Source organism: Grammomys surdaster, unplaced genomic scaffold (assembly GCF_004785775.1).
Source record: "Grammomys surdaster isolate TR1022 unplaced genomic scaffold, NIH_TR_1.0 213, whole genome shotgun sequence".
NCBI lineage: Eukaryota > Metazoa > Chordata > Mammalia > Rodentia > Muridae > Grammomys > Grammomys surdaster.
In genome coordinates this window covers 5,039,022-5,057,511 of record NW_021604658.1, presented here as the reverse complement: position 1 = coordinate 5,057,511, position 18,490 = coordinate 5,039,022, and the positions used below count along the sequence as shown (strand labels likewise).

The 18,490-nt window shown below is 47.4% G+C and overlaps 1 protein-coding gene across 3 annotated transcripts in view; it reads left to right on the top strand.

Moving 5' to 3' along the window:
* Nucleotides 1-18,490, top strand: part of Msi2 (musashi RNA binding protein 2) — a 368,246-nt gene that overhangs the window by 282,747 nt on the left and 67,009 nt on the right. For all 3 annotated transcript variants that reach the window (XM_028772332.1, XM_028772331.1, XM_028772333.1), the window contains exon 8: nucleotides 16,645-16,727. In XM_028772332.1, coding sequence (XP_028628165.1) covers nucleotides 16,645-16,727 — 83 coding nt within the window. The remainder of the gene's footprint in view (nucleotides 1-16,644; nucleotides 16,728-18,490) is intronic.

Genomic DNA, 18,490 nt, shown 5'->3' with positions numbered 1-18,490 from the left:
CAGTGTATCAGGGCAACAGATCTACTGAGAGTGATGAAAGGGGCAGAGTATGAAGAGGGCTGGGAACTGTGGCAAACTTCGTGTGTGCCAGCACAGGTAAACCTTCTGTAACTGTATGATGTTCATAGAGGAGTCTATGTCCATCTTGTGGATGAGAAAATAAAGGCTGCCGTTTTGTGAGTCTGAGATCTTTAACCCTCCTAGATCAGCATCTCTCCTCACCATAAACAAACACCTGACGGAAACCACCTAAGCCGGGCAAGGTTTATTTTGACTCACAACTTCAAAGGGATTCCTGGTCCTAGGGAAGATTTTTTGAGAGTCTTGTTTGGTATAATATGGTGGGAGAGACTTGCTCACATGACAGTGGGCAGAATTAAGATGACAGAGGTACCTAGAGCTAGGGGCAGGTAAACCTTAGAGGTTCAGCCCTAGCAAGCAGCCCGGTCTTTACCCACTACAGACCCCATGGCTATCACAATAGGACCACAAGCTCTGGACCAAGTGCTCAAATCACAGCCTTTGGCGGCCATTTCAAACCCAAACTATAATGCCTCCTCTGAACATGAAACCCAGGTCTCTGCCCCTTAGAATTTTTCATACAAATGAGGAGTTAACTCTTCGGCTGGGAGCATAGCTGTAGAGCACATGCCTTGCATGTTCAGTCCCCAGCATGGGCCCAAGGGTAGGGGGAGGTACTTTTGGTAGTCACAGACCCCCAAATAAAAACACACATACAGACATAGAGAGATAGCTCAATGGTCAGAGCACTGGTTGCTCTTCCAGAGGACCCAGATTTGATTCCTAGCTCATGACCATCTGTAACTCTGGTGCCAGGAGTTACACTGCCCTCTACTGTCCTCCAAGGTGCTTCACACACCAGGTATACAGACATACATACAGGTAAAACACACCCAAAATAAAAATAAGACTTAACTAGAAACAAATAAAACACCCATATACAGAAGGCCTACAGCCAACTGTCTTCTCTGTCTTTTCCCTTTGGACCTGGCAGAAGCTAGTCTGTATTTACAGTTCTGTGTTTACCATTGCCTTTACATTTCACTGTCACTGTTGTCACCATCCCTGCCTCTACTGTCCTCAGGGAAGGAAACACCAATCTATTAGTGTTTCCCTGGCAGACTGCTTTTCTGTTTCTGACCCAGGACTTCACCCAGACCCCTGAACCAAGTCCCAGTTTCAGTATTTGTCTTGGCCCTCAGCTTCCAGGAACCCCAGATGGGGACTGGAAGTGGCCCTTTTCCACTTCTAGCCGTGGCTTCCATCGCTCCCTTGTTCGTTGCCCAGTCAGGATGCCTGCCTCTTATGAAAAGGGAAGAAGAGTCTGAAGTACTACCACTGAGTCAAGTTAAAACCGTTTGGACGGCTAGAACAGAGATGACATTTAGTCTGTTTCAGACACCTGTGATTCCCAGGACAGGGTAGGCAGAGGCCTTGGGGTCTAGTGACGGGTTTCTGTAGGAAACAACAGTAAGGTGAGTCCAAAACACTGGGCTTTGTCACCTCAGGGTTCCAGCCCATTACCAACACAGCCAGCACTGATTGGTAGCTATGGGAGTTATTTTGGCATTTGTATCTCACTGTGTATAGCCCAGGCTGGAGTGAAATGAACTGTCATGTTAGACCAGGCTGATCCTGCGCTTACAGAGATCCACCCTCCTCTTCCTCTGGAATGCTGGGATTAAAGGCTTGTGCCACCATACCCAGTGCACACCCAGTTGTATGTGGCGCTGGGGAGTCAAACCACAGGCTTTGTACTGTTAAGCAAGCACTCTGCCAGTTGAGCTACATCTCCTAGCTGAGGTATTTTCCATTCTCAGCTAGCAGCCACTTCTTCCAAGCAGTGTTAGGTACCAAATCCTCATAAAGGACCGGCGGCCTCTCTCCACCGTGATAACAGGAGCTCGAGTTATCATTTAATCCGTGCGCCAGCCCTGTGAGGTCGGCATCTTGATTCCTATTTCACAGGTGGGGAAGCAGGGTTAGGGAGGTTAATGGCTTGCCCCAAATCACACAGCCAGTGCACAGCGCTACCAGATTTCTAGCACATTCTCAGATCTGAGACTCCAGCTCTTCCAGTCCATAGCATCTCATCGCCCTTCCTTAAAGAAATTCATTTTCTCTTCCGACCACCCCCGTCCTTCTATGTGGGCCTTTGGAACCAGGTCTCAGAAACGTTTCCTTGAGTGAAAACAGGCCCGAGTCACTGTGTCAGCTTTCTTCCCAGTGTCCTCAGGATCCACAGAAGGGCCAAGGGTCAGGCCCAGAGAATAATTCTGCCCTTGCTTTAAAGTCTCGGGGTTGCCCACTGACAGCCACCCCTACCCCTGAAGAGCTGAACTGGGGGGAGGAAGACTGCCCTTGAAACTGAACTGAATGCTTCTAATGATCTGTGAATGTATTAATCCTACTTTCTGTTAATTAACAATATGATAAAGCCGGCATTTCGTAAGTCAGCGCTTAACACATGTTTTAGCAATTATGTACTTAGTGGTTTGGATTCAGAATGCTAATAGAATAAAATTTTAATGAAGATACAATGCTATGAAAAATTTATTGCAGATCAGAGTGCCAGGTAGTATTGCTGTTAGTGGGGGAACACTCAGTTCCAAGGGCAGTCTTCCTCCCCCCAGTACTTTTGAATACTTGGTATTTGCTCAGCTCAAAGGGACCAGGGATTCCAGGATAGACTGATCCTTGGCTCCCTTGAGTCTTTTATCTGAAGAATTCTCCTTGGTCACGGCAGCTCACACCTGTACGTAACTCCAGCTCCATGGGATCTGATACCCTCTTCTGGGCTCCTTGGGCACCAGGCACACACATGGTGCACATGCATACTTGCAGGCAAACACTCATGCATGAAATAAAAATAAATGAATCATTTTTTTAAAAGAGCATGTATCTCCCATCTATCTTACTTAATTTTCCATGTATATAATATACAGGTACTACTATGTTAATATAGCTCATATATTATTAGTCTCACCAAAATAGGAATTTAATAGGATACATTTGCAAAGAGCCATAGTTAGAATTTTATTTATTAATAATTAAAGTCATATTTTTTAGTGAGACAAAGATGGAATATGCCGGCTTGTTTGGGAAGGGGAGGCTTTAACCCTTTGTGACCCAGCTACAAGCATGGTTTGCCTCCTTTCTCATGATACTGGGTTCTCAGCCAGTATAACTGACAAAAACACATCTCGCAAGGCTCGCAGATCCCAGTGGGAAGAGCACGTTCACTGTGCTAACTAAATCATGGTACTAATTTTCCAATCCCATCCTCCAATTATGCAGAGGATTCTGTTGAGACTCGGCTTGTAAATTTCCATCTTCCCTGACGTCAATCAGGTCTTCATGCAAACTAATCAAGTGTTGCATTTTTATATTTTTAACAAATGGGTTCAAAATCCACTGAAAGTGTGCGCTCTCTCTCTCTCTCTCTCTCGCTCTCTCTCTCGCTCTCTCTTGCTCTCTCTCTCTCTCTCTCTCTCTCTCTCTCTCTCTCTCTCTCTCCTTTGTAAATGAGTCTTTACAGTCCTGTTTCGGAGCCTTCTAAGTATTCAGACATAAGAGCATCAGTAGATGACCCAGTTCCATCATTCTCAACAACAAAATCATGCAACAGTGGCAATATTTCCCCAACATTGCTTTTGAGAGCATTTCCTCTGCAGCACCAGGTCCTGGTGTAATACAGGTCCTTTGAGCTCATTTGGCTGCTGGCTTGTCCAGCTCATCAGAGCATAGGGTGGGATCTAGAGAGGTAGGTACCAAGGTCAATGACAGAAGGGTCAGCTGTCCTCTTCCTGTTATTTCTGATGCACTGGGGGGGGGTGCAGGCGATGACTTGAAGCCAGTCTCATTATCTCCATCTCCTCTTCTGTCCCACATGAATGGCTCAGCGTACCACCTGTGCTTGCTGGTACCTTGCAGCGACAAGATGAGGTGCCTATGGGGACCTTGGTCTCATCATAGCTTCCCCCCTCTCTTCATTGGTGTATTTATAGTATTACATTTATTTATTTGTGTATGCATGTGCCGCGTCACACGTGTGGAACTTAGAGGACAACTGGTGGCATCAGTTCCCTTCCTCTGTTGTATGGGTCCCAGGGAATGAACTCAGGTCATCAGGCAGGTGTGGCAGGCAGCAGAAACCTTTACTTCTCTCCTTTGCCTCCCTTCACCAATTCATGAACTGCTACTGTAAGTGTCTCTCTGACCAGGACCATTCAACCCATATCCTAAATATCTGTGAGCCTGAGCCTTGGAATCTGCAGTCTCAATTTTATGAGAGGTTGAGGCAGGAGGATTGCTTGAGCCCAGCAGCTCCTGAGCATCTTAGTGAGACCTCTATCCAAGAAATAAACATTATTGAAGTTTAAGTTGTTTTCAGAAGAATAGAAATGATACATTTGGTTTCTTCACCCTCACGGCCCATCTCAGTCCCACACACAGACACCAGAGCACTACCCCAGACCTTCCTCAACTTATGGGACCTGGACCTCAGCCTCATTTTCAAATTTATTTCCTAAGTGATTGTGATGTGGGAGTCACTGCTGAGAGAGTCACTCTTCCAGACCAGTGCCTCTTCGATTTTAATTTGCATAAAATCACCTGGGGAGCTTGCATGGTAGTTCAGTAGGCCCAGGGTGGGGCCTGAGACTCTGCATTTTGCAACAAACAGTCTGAGCCTGGGAAGCTTCCTGAGTCACAGCAAGCAACACTGCCCCCCTTCCCCTGCAGTCTTACCCCAGGCCTTATGTGGGGAGCTTGGGAGCATGTCTACTCCCTGCAGCAGAGCTGTTACTCTAGCTGGGCTGCTGGTCTCAACTTCTCAGAGAGATCTTGCTTCCAGATGTCAAGAACAGCTCCTTAACAGCCAGAAAAATAAAATAGTCCAGGCCCACCCTGTGGTAAATTGGCAAGGTAGCCTGGCCACCTGGCCACAGACTATATAGCATGGAGCCTGGGGATACCGGTGGAAGTGACAAATAGGGAGAGGTGTGGCAGGCATCTTGGCAAAGCTGTCAGTTGACGCTGTTCTAAAGCCCCGCCTTGTTATAAAGTAGAGAGAATTTGTGGCAGCGCTTGCAAAGCTGCTTCCAAGTAGTGGGTTTTTCTGAGGTTTGGAGCCTTATCTGTGGTCAGTAACTGTCTCCAGGGGACATGTCAGAAGAGAAGTTGACATGCTGAGAAGACAGAGAAGGTAACAGCCAGGCTAGCGTGACTTCACCCAGTTTGGCCATTCACTGCTGGGTTTGATACTCAGAGACTAGTGGACAGCTTTTTGTTTCTCTAAATGCATACACACTAAGGCCTTGGCAGGGCGGTGAGTGAGGGGAGCAGAGACAGGGTATCTATGTGTAGTCTTGGGTGTTTGGGAATTTGCTTTGTAGACCAGGCTAGCCTCAGAGATCTGCCTACCTCTGCCTCTGAAGCGCTGGGATTAAAAGCCTTATGTCACTATTGCATATTAGGGAACTTTAAATTCCTAAAGTGTCCTAGAAGTTAAGGGTACTCAAAAGTCCTGAATCTTGTTCCCATTGTGATAGCCAGTAAAGTCAGGTAGCCGCCTCCCTCAGACACATTGTTGGATTTAATAAGGAAGGAGCAGAGGCAAGGGTAGGCACATTAAAGATAGAGGTTGATGCAGGGTAGAGGCTATATCAAGACTAGTTTGATGGCTGGTGGGAAGGGGCTAGCCTCTCCTAGGTAGAGCATTGTAAGCCTCCATCCTGGGCAATGGGTGGATTTTGTTATTTCTATCAAAGTGGTTAAATAACTTGCTTGTGGTCACACTGGCAAAGATGGATCTGCCAGGCTCCAAAGGCTAAGTCCTTCCCCACCTCGCCTTGTTGAGGGGCACTAAGTAAACTGAAACCACCTTACCCAAGTTTTTCACTGGCCAGATGAGGCTGGAGGATGACTCTGAAGAGATGACAGATAGGAAGCCCGCTCAAACATCTCCTGTAAAGAAAGGATTCCAGCAGCCCCGCTTCCTCTGTGCTCAGAAAACCCTGAGGCTGAGAAGCCTGAAAGGCCCCACTCCTGCCATGTGGAGCCTGCCCAGACCTCCCCAGGCACTGCAGTTCCTGAGCAGGCTCCAAGCCCAGGCAGCATATCCTCCTGTCCTTGTCACAGCTGTGTTCGACCTCAGCCTCCTCCTCCCTGTTGGGTGCACACTGCAGCCCTGGCACCTTCTGCCGGGGTCCTGATCCGAGCCGGTTGTCTAGCGATTTAATTTGGTGAATTTACCACTGCGTCCCAGAGTTTATATTGGCACTTAACAGCAGTAATATGTGTCTCTCTCGCCAAGAACTGACTATTTTCTCCAACCAAGATGGAACACCATGCACAAAAAAATAGGTTTGTGAGCTAATCTGTTGCCCTGACAAGTGTCATTCACTGAGTCGCTGCTATGGAGCGCACTCAGAATTAAATGAGGTTGGGGTTGTCTGGCCTGGACCACAGGTGCCTTTTCCCTCTCAGTTAACAAGAGTCTGAATGAGGCACCCTTCCCCACAGCCTCTGGCACTTTCAAATCACACTATCAGTATTCATGACAGAGCCCTCAGAAAAAAAAAGCAACCTGGGGCTGGTTGGAGGTCTCTCCCGTCTCCTTCTGCCTCTTCTCGATCTCTTTCCTATCCTCCCCTGGCCCCCAACTCTCTGTCCTTTCTCCTACAGTGTACAGCTCTATACGCTTGTGTAATTAATCTCACAGGCCCAAGTGGATGCCCTGAACAGTTTAAAAAGAAAGAAAATATTTCTCCTGCTGTCCCATGCCAGTTTTGAAGTTCTGAAGTAGAGCTTAATTACTGGACTGGGTTTAGTGAACCAAGGTATTCTATTCATAGGAATGGAAGCACGATCTGCCCTTTACACTTCAGTATGGATGGGTTTCTTTTGTTTAGTTGGTTGGTTGATTTACAGAACTATTATCACCAGACCTCTTTTAAATTTATTTTAAGATGGTCTCACCAAGTTAACCAGGCTGACCTTGAACTCCCACATTAGCTAAGGCAGATCTTAGACTTGGAATTCTTCTACCTCAGATTCCTGAGGAACTGAGATTACAAGCTTCTACCAGGACAGCCTGGGAACCTGTTTGCAATTCTTGAAGGAGCAGCTTTCCTGTTGCCCTGATCTCCTGACCTACATGTAAGTCAGAAGTGTCTTCCCATGAGCTTGCAGGCTGGAAGGTGGCTTTCTGAGTAAAGGGTGCTTGTTTTGCATGAGGACTTGGATTTGAACCCAGGCACACCTACAGGTACCTGTAACCTTGGCACTGGCTGGGGATGGGAATAGGGGAATTCTGAGGGCCTAATGGCCCTCCAGCCAGCCTAGCCAACCTGTGAGCTCCCAGATCAGTGAGAAACTGTGCCCCAAAGCAAAGATCAGTGATCACTGGATGGGAGAGACACATACAACACACACAAAATGGGGCTATGGAGATGACTCTCAATAAAGTCCCTGTGTATAAGCATAAGGAATAGATCAGATCCCCCAAAACTCACATAAAATACCAGGCATAATGATGCATGCTCATAACCCTTGCTGGGGGGGGGGGGGGCTAGGGGAGTCGGGGATGACCGAGATCCCAGACATACATTGGCTAGTCACATAGCCAAAGTGATAAGCTTCAGATTCTCTAAGAGAGCCTTCTCAGAAAATAAAGATCAAGGAAAGACAGTTAACATCACCCTCTGGCACACATATCACAAATACCCACGTGCATATGCACACACACCTTCATTGCTTGGCATCTGGGCACTGGAAGGTAGAATCCTGAAAATTTCTCTTTTCTATGGAAAGTTCCAGATTCTTTTAAATAAGATCTTGGCTTGGCTTAGCTTGAATTAGGAAGCATAAGGCAGAGTCAGGCATGTGTGGGCATCTGAATTTCAGAGACCTGGGTAAACATGCAGGTGCCCAAGCCACACCACAACAACCCAGTTAGGAGGCAGGGGGAGCTTTTTAGGAGCTACAGGAGACTCAGGCAGGGCTACCAGAACATGAGTTTAGGGACATAGTGTGTCGCTATCCCCTACTCAGTGTTTGGTCTAGGGGTATCTGTACATACTCGGGTTACGGTTACAGTGGATGTAATGAAAAAACTAACTTGCAACTAAATCCTCCCAGTATACTTGCAAGCTCACAGTCCCACCTGACTTATGAAAGTCTCTCTTCACATTCCAAGGTCAGATGTTGACCTGAGCATCTTCCAGCCTAAGAGGAAAGAAAAGCACCTTTCCAGCTGAGAAACTGGCTCCCTTCTGGCAAACACCACCCATGTAACTTAATATCAGTTTGGGGAATTAGTCTTATGCTGTTCCCTGGCACTAGACTGGGAATTTGATGGTGTTGTTTTTGCTGTCTGCATCCCCTTCCCAGCCTCAGCCCCCAGAGGTGGCTAGAGAGACGCAGGTGTGAGCTGGCTCGCTAGGTCCCTCTCCCCTCCTGATTAAGTAGTGTGAGGGAATAAGGGAGGCCGAGCCGACTCACCGATCTGCACCTTGCCTCTATGCCAGCCACTTGTAATTCCCTACAGCCCCAGCTGGCTCTGTAAAGCAGAAAGAAATATGACCAGGCAAGTTGAGAAAATAAATTAAACTAAGTGTCAACTTTTCTTGTTTCTCTCCTCATTATTAAGAGATGGAATGGGGCTCGTTTATCAAGCAGGGGGAGAAATTAATTGACACGGCTTTAATATCATGATGTCTGGCGTGTCTGGTCACATTCCTTCATTTTTGGGGAAAGGCATATTTTATTTTAGTTTACAGCAACCAGCTGCCAACTACTGGTGTAAATGAGGAAGCAGGTGCATGAAGGATGCCACATTGGAGGGACCGTGACACTACCCTGAAGGGGATACGCCAGGAAAGAGGAAGGACATAAAGAAGAGAGAGAAGCTGTCTGCAGGCCTTTCCAGTCCGTCACACACCTCTTTGGAACCTTTAGGGATTTGGAATGGGGTTGATGCCAGCCCCTGCCTCTGATGGACCCCCCCTGGACCAGAAGTCTTTGTTCTGAGTCACTTTACCCAGAGGCTCAATCCTGTGTACAGTGTGAGCCAGGGTGCCTGCTCTGTTCTTTGTTCTTAATAAGACCAGAGAAGTGAGTGTATTCCTGTTTGTCTCCCAGGGCAACTGACTCATGGAGAACCAGGCATGGCACTTGGTAACCCAGCCTCACTTCAGGAAGGTCTGTGGTTGGGGTCTGGAAGAAGTCAAAGCCCTTCACCCTGTACCTATTACAAGGCTGGCTGACTTAGAGACACTTGAGTTATTTTCCCATATAAAAGTCCTCTTGGTGGTGAATCGCTGAAGCTTCACTGCCTCCCCGAAGTGCCTTTCTGGCCAAGAAATCAGGGTCAGAGAGCATAGGAGGGAAGCAAGCATAGAGATGCTGTCTGTAGAGTGGGAATGATCCCTCCTCCTTTTTCAGGTGAGCATGGTACAGACTGACAGGGGAAGGAAGGGCTGTCCATCAAGCATCAGTAAGCTTATGGCTGTTGTTGTCTGTTATGACTTTTGGTGTTCATGGGGACCAAGCCTAAGAACACACTAAACATACTAAGAAGTACTCTGTCCACCTAGTCACAGCCCCAAGAATTTTCTATAGAATGCAGACAGACCCTAGGTAATCACTTTGATGTCGCACATGAGCTGTAATGGAGGGAGTCCTGTCCCCGGCTGGTGGGAAATGACTTTACTGTTCTAGTGAAGTACATGTTAGCAACTAAGGCTGAAAATGGACCCCGGGCCAGTGTCAGCTCAGCTACTGCACAGTACCTAATGGCTCCACGACTCCCTGATGGCTTTCACAGACTGAATTTCATTAAGGGTATCTCACAGTGAGCAAGCACCCTGGGTGACAGTCAACCAGAAACATGTGGTTTCTCTTGGAACAGCAACTCAGTGTCTCTCTCCCCATCTCTCATCCCCCCAGAAGCAGTCAGTGTTCTTGGGGCGAATCCAGGGTACACAGGGTACCTCCCAGTCCCACTGAACCGTTCTGTGTACTTTCCCTCTCAGACCTTCTTCATATGGGTCCTCAAGACAGTTGCTATACATGCTGTAGCCCATGTGGTAGGCGGGGGATAGAAGATGTCCCTAGGCCAACTTGGACTGGCATATGTGATATATATGTAAGGGTCTTCTCTGAGCTAGATGCCCACCCAAATCCATCTTTGAACACCGGTCCAGGGAAGGCATTGATCTCCAGAAGCATAGGGTGGGTTGAGAAAGCCAACCCAGAACTGACCAGAGCAGATGAGCCCAGTGACTGTGGAGCCTTACCTGCCACCCACCAGGTTGTCTGAGGGAGCAGGTATGAGAAGCTTTTTTTTCAAGCCAGAAAGCCCTTACCACACCCATACCTAAGAGATTCATGTTTGTGTTTGTCCTAGGGGCAACCCTTAGAAGTTGGCTCTTTTCTCCCCTCCACCTCTGGGGTGGGGGTGGGGGATTGCATAAGTTCTGAACTCTTGCATGTGCATACCTTAAATTTTCCCTTAGACACATACAATAAATTAGACCATCTAAAGTTTTCTCCTTCAGTTTTTTTCTCCGTTAGCCACAGGCGTTAATTTATGCCTTTCACCATTTTCCATGGGCAGCACATTAGTGGTTGCCATTTGGTGGTTGTTGGCCTATAGGATAAGAGAAAAAACTTACTTCTGAGGCTAGGTGGAGGCTGTTCCTAGCTTCTCCTCCCTAATACCCCACCCTCACATACTCTAAGTGCTTTGGTGGCCGTGTTTAAAACGGGTCATTTTAATTCTGAGCCATCTTGTCTTCATATTTCCATTCTCTTCGCCTGTCTTTTATAGCCTTGTATTATTCCGATGAATATTCAGTTTTGCTCGTTTGAACAAAAGAGGGAGAAAAGGTTTGACTGTTAAATGCTTTCCTCTTAAGTGGGCCTTGACTTGTTAGTTTCCAATAATAGCTTCATTCAAGAGAATGCTCCAGTTTCGGTAAATGCAACCTGCCCACTGCTACCCTACTTATGCCCATTCTGAAAGCCCTTTGTCTGGGGTGAACCATCTTGCCACTGTCTTTGTCCTGGTTCTGTGGGCTCCTGGAGCCCCCTCGGAAATGTAGGGTGCACTTAAAGCTTTTGGAGACAGTGGGCAGGTGACATTCTAGGTTGCCTAGGTTTTTCTCTGTTACTAGTGGTGTAAATTTTACTTTAAAAAAATTACTGGAGTCAATTTAAACACCTAGGGGAGGGGTCATTCCTTCCCTTAGCACAGGGAAATGAGACACAGAACAGGGATGTTTGCAAGGGCTCCCTCACAGGGCCCTGACAGAGTGCAGGCTCTTGTAGACTCACAGTCAATCAGAAGCCAGGCCCTGGTGGAGACCAGCTCAGAAACCCATTTTTCTCTTTTGAGAGAAAAGCGAAGGGGCTCTCAGGGGTGGGGGCAGTGGGGACCAGAGTTCATTGTTTGGCCTTTTATTGTTACTGCTGCTGCTATTGTGTTATTAGGAGTGTGTAGGATGGGGGGAGGTCAGAGGTTGATATTCTGTTCGTCCTCTCTCCACCTTAGCTAGGCAGACAGACAGCGTAGGAAGTATCTCTCGGTAACCATGGTTGCTCACCGACTAGCCACAGTGGTTGGCTGGCAAGCCCCCAGGAATCCACCTGTCTCTGTCCTCTTACTTGGCCCACAGGTAGATGTATACTGCCAAAGCCCAGGTTTTATACAAGCACTGGAGATCCGAACTCACTTTACACCCCAAGCAAACCCCCCGCCCCCAGCCTTTTGGCCTTTGTTGCTAAGTGCTCCAAGCAGAGGGAGGAGGACAAGTGCTATGTGGTTGTGCTTACAAAGATGCCTAGGATGTATTGTTGCATGGTTCTCAACCTGGGGGTTGCGACCCCTCTGAGGTCGCATAGCCGATATTTACGTTACGGTGCATAACAGTAGTAAAATTACAGTTATAAAGTAGCAACACGATAATTATGGTTGAGGATCACCACCACATGAGGAACTATATTAAAAGGTCACAGCATTAGGAAGGATGAGAGCCACTAGCATAGACAGAAAGGAGTGGAGATTTCCAGAACTGGAAAGGGCTGCTGTTTAGTGGGTATCAACTTAAGTTTGGGATGTCGAACAGGTTTCAGAGATGGGTGGTGTGGCAATGGCTTCTCAGCTGTGCTGCTGTCCCTCATGCCACTGGGCTGTGCACGTAAAGAAAGGTCAAAATGAGAAGTTCTGTGTTGTGTATATTTTACAACCATATATATATATATATGTATATATGCATAATATATATGTAATATATAATATATATTACATTACTTTGGAAGAAAGCTATAATGCCCACTCACTACCCATCCCTCTCAAATTCCAAATCCCATTATTTCTGCTTTTCACCCAACGGCTTAATCTACTTGGGGAAGAGGACGCTGTTCACCAGTGGGTTACTAATTCATTGGAAATGATAATGCACCTGTGAGATAAAAATGATTATATGTTGAGAAATAACACTTATTGATAATTAAGTGTTTCGTTGCTTCTTTGCTTCCCCAGATGGAATAAATAAATATTTTAGACATAATCAAGTTTGTTTTCTCTGTTCGGGCCAAACAGACAGGGATGTTGAAGAGATATAGATGCTTAAAAGACTGCAAACGAGTCTTGACACCACTGAATCATGACATATCCAGGGTGTAGAGGCTTCGAACCCAGGCTGTCTTCCTTTAGTCAGGAAAAACATTTTGTTTTTAAGGACTTTGTTTCTATTTCATGTGTTATGAGTATGCAGCACCCACAGAGTTCATTCAGAAAAGAGCATCTGATCCCCTGGAACTGGAGTTACAAATGGTTGCGAGCCATCATGTGGGTTCTGGGAGTCGAACCTATGTCCTCTGGGAAAGCAGCAATACTTTTAACCACTGGGCCAAACTCTTCAGCCCCAGGAAAATAATTTTGGTGATACACACTTTTTGAGTCCTGTGGGGTTAGGGAAGAGGGACCATGAAGGGAAGTTCAGAATCAGAATCCAAAATTATTTCAAGAGCCTTCTGGTTCCTTTACGGCCATCTGTGTTTTAATGTACACTTCTTAGCTGACTGTCCCCTTCCAGTCTCTGCCTGGTGGCCCAGCACAGGTCTCAGAAATAGCTACCTGGAGTTGAAGCGGTGACTCACTCAGTGGATCAGGAGTTAAGGTAGCTACAGATGCAACTTCAGTGGCAAGACTGCACCCTTGCCTCTGTCTCTTGTCAAGTGTGAATAAGCTGAAGCACTAGGGTCCTCCAAACCGTTGGCCGTCCTCTGCCTCCTGGACTGTCACTTGCTTTACCTTCTTTCCTAATAGTTTGCATAGGCTTTTGCTCACCACTCATCCACACACAAACCTTCTATCTAGAGTACTATAGTTGGCAAGTCAGCCTGGCTGGGGGAGGGGTATGGTCCCATTCTGCAGAGACAGCAGAAACCTACCCTTCACTGTGTGACTGTCCTGTGACTGCCATGACAAAATAACCACACACTTGGGGGCTGAAAGCAGCAGCAGTCAGTTTTCTGTTATGCTGGAGGTGGTGGCTGCTCTCCCTCCACAGTTGCAGGTGAGTGTTTGTTGGCGTGTGGTGGTTGGTTGTGGCTGTATCACTTGTACCATGCCTGCATTTGCCCTCCTTTGGCTTTTTCTCTGTATCTCTCCCCATCTGCTACTTTTGAGGACACAAGATGCTCAGCTAGGAACGCTTGCAAATCACGTTTGCAAAAAAAACACTTTCTCGGGGCTTCTGGTGTTGGTAACTCTTCAGCCTACACAGTCACTCTAATTAGCAATGAGGTAAAACAGAGCAGCTGCAGGAAACCCTAGCTCATTTGAGCTTGTTTTACTTGCAAGGTGCTTAGGTGGGCCCAGGCCTGAGGGGTTGCCTTCACAGGCAAATGTGAGCCGGAGGCTGGAAGCAAGGGACAAGATGGAGGCAGGGTCTGCCCAGGGAGGAGGCTGTCTCTGAGGGATCCTTCAATTCTAGAGTTTATTTTTTTTTTAAGTCCTGTTGGTCTAAGGCACAGTGCAGGATGTAAGAGGGAGGACAGTTGTTATAGAAGGAAGGACCAAATCAATCCAGAGGCAAAGTACTGACTCAGAGTGATGAAATGCTCAGATCCTGAGACATGGAACAAGCCCAGTCCATCATTCTCTGAGCATAGTGTGTTTTATAGGTGCTGTTTCATCCCAGGGACCCACTGAGAACAAGGTCCCAGACCTATACTAGACCAGAACATGTCTGGTTTAAAGTCAGTACTGGCTCCTCCTTTTCATGCCCTCTCTGTACTTACCCACCCTGGAGGCCTTGGAGGGGCCTTCGGTCTTTATCCCTTCTTATAAAGTCCAGTAGGATCAGAGTTCTAGAATCACAGCAGGAAAAAGGTCAGTGATTGAGATGTAGGTCCCTGCTTGTGCTGCAGGGTGGGGCGCATAGGAAGCTTAACTTGATAGTTCCAAGGCTTCTCCCAACCTGAAAGAGGGTGGTGAGCTAGCACCCTTAGGAAAATGAAGGTGTTTAAAGGAAACAAGGATCCCAAGAGGCCAAAGAAAAATGCTTGGGGCTCTGCCACCAGGTATGGCTGTCCTCAACTTTGCAAATGATGAGTGGGGCTAAGGGCCAAGGACAAGGGGACGCCCAAAGATGAGTCAGAAAGCTCTGTAGGTTCTCTCCAGGGACACGGCTTGGGAAGTATGAGCCTGGTGGGAGGGGCTGTGGTTGAGCATCAGTTTAGCTCATGTGTGGCATCTGCTTCAGGCCTCAGGTACTGAGGACCCAACTTTTACCCAGAGATGCTGTGAAAACTTAACCATTTTGGACCCCTGTGCAGACAGTTGTGTCCTCTTTAGAGCGTGCCAGGCTCATGCCTGTGATGTACTAGGCTCTGTGTACCGGGAGAGACTGTCAGCTCAGAATTTGGTACGTGGTAACACATGACACTGCCTGGAGATGGCGATTGCATTTGTGTAGGAGACCTGGTCGTCTGTTTTACTGGAGGTTGTTGGAGAGCAGGGATCCACCTTCATTTTCCTAAGAATCTTCTACAACCCGCTGTGGAAACTGATGTGTAAGCTCTGTGTGTCGGTGCCCTTTCCCTGCTAGCCCTTGGAAAGTGAACTAGAAGGGACCTGAGAGATTCTCTTTTTACCGTGGGTAGCTGAGCCCCAAAACAGATGCAGGAACTGAAAAAGGCTACATCTGTCTCTTATCTGTTTGATAGCAATAATCATATTGCAAAAACAGCCAGTCAGATATTATCTTACTATGCTTTGCATTTGGCCTGTTCATGTCTTTAGGGGTAAGAGTGTCTTATTTGGGGTTGCTGTCAGAAAATGCCATAGCTTGTAAACAACAAATCTATTACAGTTGTGGAAGCAAGATGTCAGAGTCAAGGGGCCAGCATCATTGGTCCTGGGAAGGACCCCTTTACAGGCTTTCAGAAAGATACCTTATTGTAGCCTGATTGGGCAGGAAAGGGGAACAAAGCAAGGGTTTCATCTTCACCTTCTAAATTTCACCTCCCAAAGCAACCCCCCCCCCAACACACACACACACATACACACATATAAGAGATCTGGGAGTCTTGATCTGGGGGACTTGACATCTGCTTATATCACCTTCACTTCCAAGTACAAAGAGTGAGGTCCAGAGAACAGAAGGAGGCCCCCAGGTTATACCCAGGCAAGACTATAACCAGGCCCCTGCACCATCAACATCTCTCCATCTCTGCCCAAATCCCCTTGCATTTTAGTATCAACATGACAGCCACGCTCGATGCAAGGTGGTCGAGCTACCATGTGTGGGCCCACGTGGTACCCTGGTGCTTACTGAGTAGCGTTGCAGATGGGGACTCATGCTGGAGACGCTGCTGGGGGTGGAAAGAGAAGAAAGGAAGGGGCAGGAGGGTGGAGAGAGGCACGCAGGATGCTGATCTGCAGTCGCCTGCCAAAATTCTTTAGTGCAGCTTGTCTAGTAAAGCCAGTCTCCAGCCGAGTAAATACAGTGGATAGCTGACGGGCTGACAGCAGGCATCAGACAGTCTTAAACTGCCCCAAATCCACAGCGTGTTTGAAGCGGCAGCAGCAAAGAGATGCCCGCACAGAACAGAGGCCTGCAACTTTTAATAGTTCCTTCCAGGCCTCAGGATGTCCTGATGAGGTATTAGAGGAAGTCATTCAGGAAGAAAAGGACCAATAACCGCCTCCGCATGGAGGCCGACCCGAGGGCTAGCCATCGAAGCTCGCAGAAAGGGCCAATGCGGCCCCGCAGTGATCCAAGAGGCTCTCTGCAGCCCACAAGCCTGCCTCCACACAGAGCCAGCAGGCTCTGACCCTTGTAAATAACAGACAAGTAAATTTCTTGTTTGCTTCTAGGCAAATGTAAGCCACAGGGGGCCTGCTGCATGTGGGTGGACTCCTGACTGTTGCCTGCTGTTGGAAGGGTGTTGACTATAAACTGGAATCATTGCCTAGACCACAACATCCCTATCCCCCCCCCCCCATATCCTACCCACACTCCTGTGCGTTTGGAAGCTGTCCTGACTGCAGGCCCCCCTGCCTACCCTGCAGGAACCAAACTCATTCTTCCTCTGTTTCTCCTTTAGGGTTTGGCTTTGTCACTTTTGAGAATGAAGACGTTGTGGAGAAAGTCTGTGAGATTCATTTCCATGAAATCAATAATAAAATGGTAAGTCTGGAGGAAGTGTCCAGTGGGGGACAGTGGGATTGGGTCGCTACAGCATCCATGGCATGTACACAGTAGAGCTGTGAAGACCAGGCTCTCAAAGTCCAGGCCTGTCAGTGGGAACAGTTTCAAGAAACAAGAGCCAGTGAACTCTTTTAATGAAGGTCCTGTTGGGAGTAATGGTGTTTATCTGTAATACCAGCACTTCTGTTCAGAAGGCTGAGTCAGGAGGATCACCACAAGTTCAAAGCCAGCCTGGTCTACAGAGTGAATTCTAGGCCAGGCAGGAAGAGTGAAACCCTACCCCAATAAGCTAAAAAATAGGCCAGGCCTGATGATGCACACCTTTAATCCTAACACTTGAAAGACTGAGGAAGGCGGATCTTTGTGAGTTGGAGGCCAACTTGATCTGCATAGTGAGTTCCAGGACAGTCAAGGCTAGGTAGAGAGACCCTATCTCAAGAAACCAAACAAACAAACAAAGTCAGAAATGGGTGGGGAGATAGCTCAGGCTGAAGTTCTTGTTGGCAAGCCTGAGAACATGTTTGATTTTCAGAAGTCCTTTGAAAAACATGGGGTATGGTAGTGTGTTCTTACAATCCCAGCACTAAAGGGATGGATGGGGCATAGGCCAACGCCCGGGGCTCTGGCCAGCCAGCCTACCCTAGTTACTGAGATACAGGGCAGTGAGACTCTTGGGTGGAGGGTCAGGTGGTACATCTGAGGTAGTCTTCTGGCTTGTGTACCCTCCACACACAGGCTTATATATTACCATCTGTACACATATACACAAAGCTAAAATGAGTTAATAAAAAAACCAAAAGCTAAATAGTAAGTATTCAAGCTGTCCTATGTTGTTGAGACCCTGTCTCAAAAGTTAAAAAAAAAAAAAAAGTTACCAGTGTTTGAAGCTATTCATCTGGCCATTACAGCCACTCTGGGTTGTAAACATGTCCATAGGATGTACTTATGTGAATTTCATACAAGCAGATCATGGTCCCCTCTCGCCTTTCCTCCAACACAGAATCCAACTTGTAGGGCAAACACTATATTTTGCTACACACCTCGCTCTCTTATATTTCAACCATTTAATAATATAAAAGAACATTTTCAAATCTTAGACCTTACCAAAAAAAAAAAAAAAAACAGACAAAAGGCTAGCATGCTGGATATGGTCCTCAGGGTAGATTTTGCAGCCTCCTAATTTCAGCCTCCTGCCTGCCTTCCTGCCTTTTTTCCCCCTTCCTTTCCTTCCTTCTTTCTTTCTTTTCTTTTTTCCCCCTGAGATAGGGTCTCACTGTGTAATGTAGTTCTGCTCAGCCTCAAACTCACAGAGATACTTCTGCCTCTGTCTCTGCCAGGATTACAGATATGTGCTACCACACGTGTCCTCCAGGCATGCTTTTGATGGAAGGCCCTTGAGGAGCAGATCTTAGATAGGAGATTTGACAAACTGCCTTTCTTTCTGCCCTCATAATCTGCTGCCTCCTTCCCTTTCATAGCTGCTCTTCCTGGTGAAATCTCTACTCCTGGAGTTCTGTAGAGCCAGGGAGACTGCCCACAGATGTGGCCACCAGAGGGTGCCATGCCCTGTGTGGTGTCTGCCTGCTTTCTCCCATCCCACTGTCCTCTCAAGTTGAATAGGGAGTGACAAACCCTTTCTTTGTTGGTTCCAGGGGCGGAGAGAGAGAGAGGGAGAGGGGGAGAGGGAGAGGGAGGAAGAGAGAGAGAGAGAGAGAGAGAGAGAGAGAGAGAGAGAGAGAGAG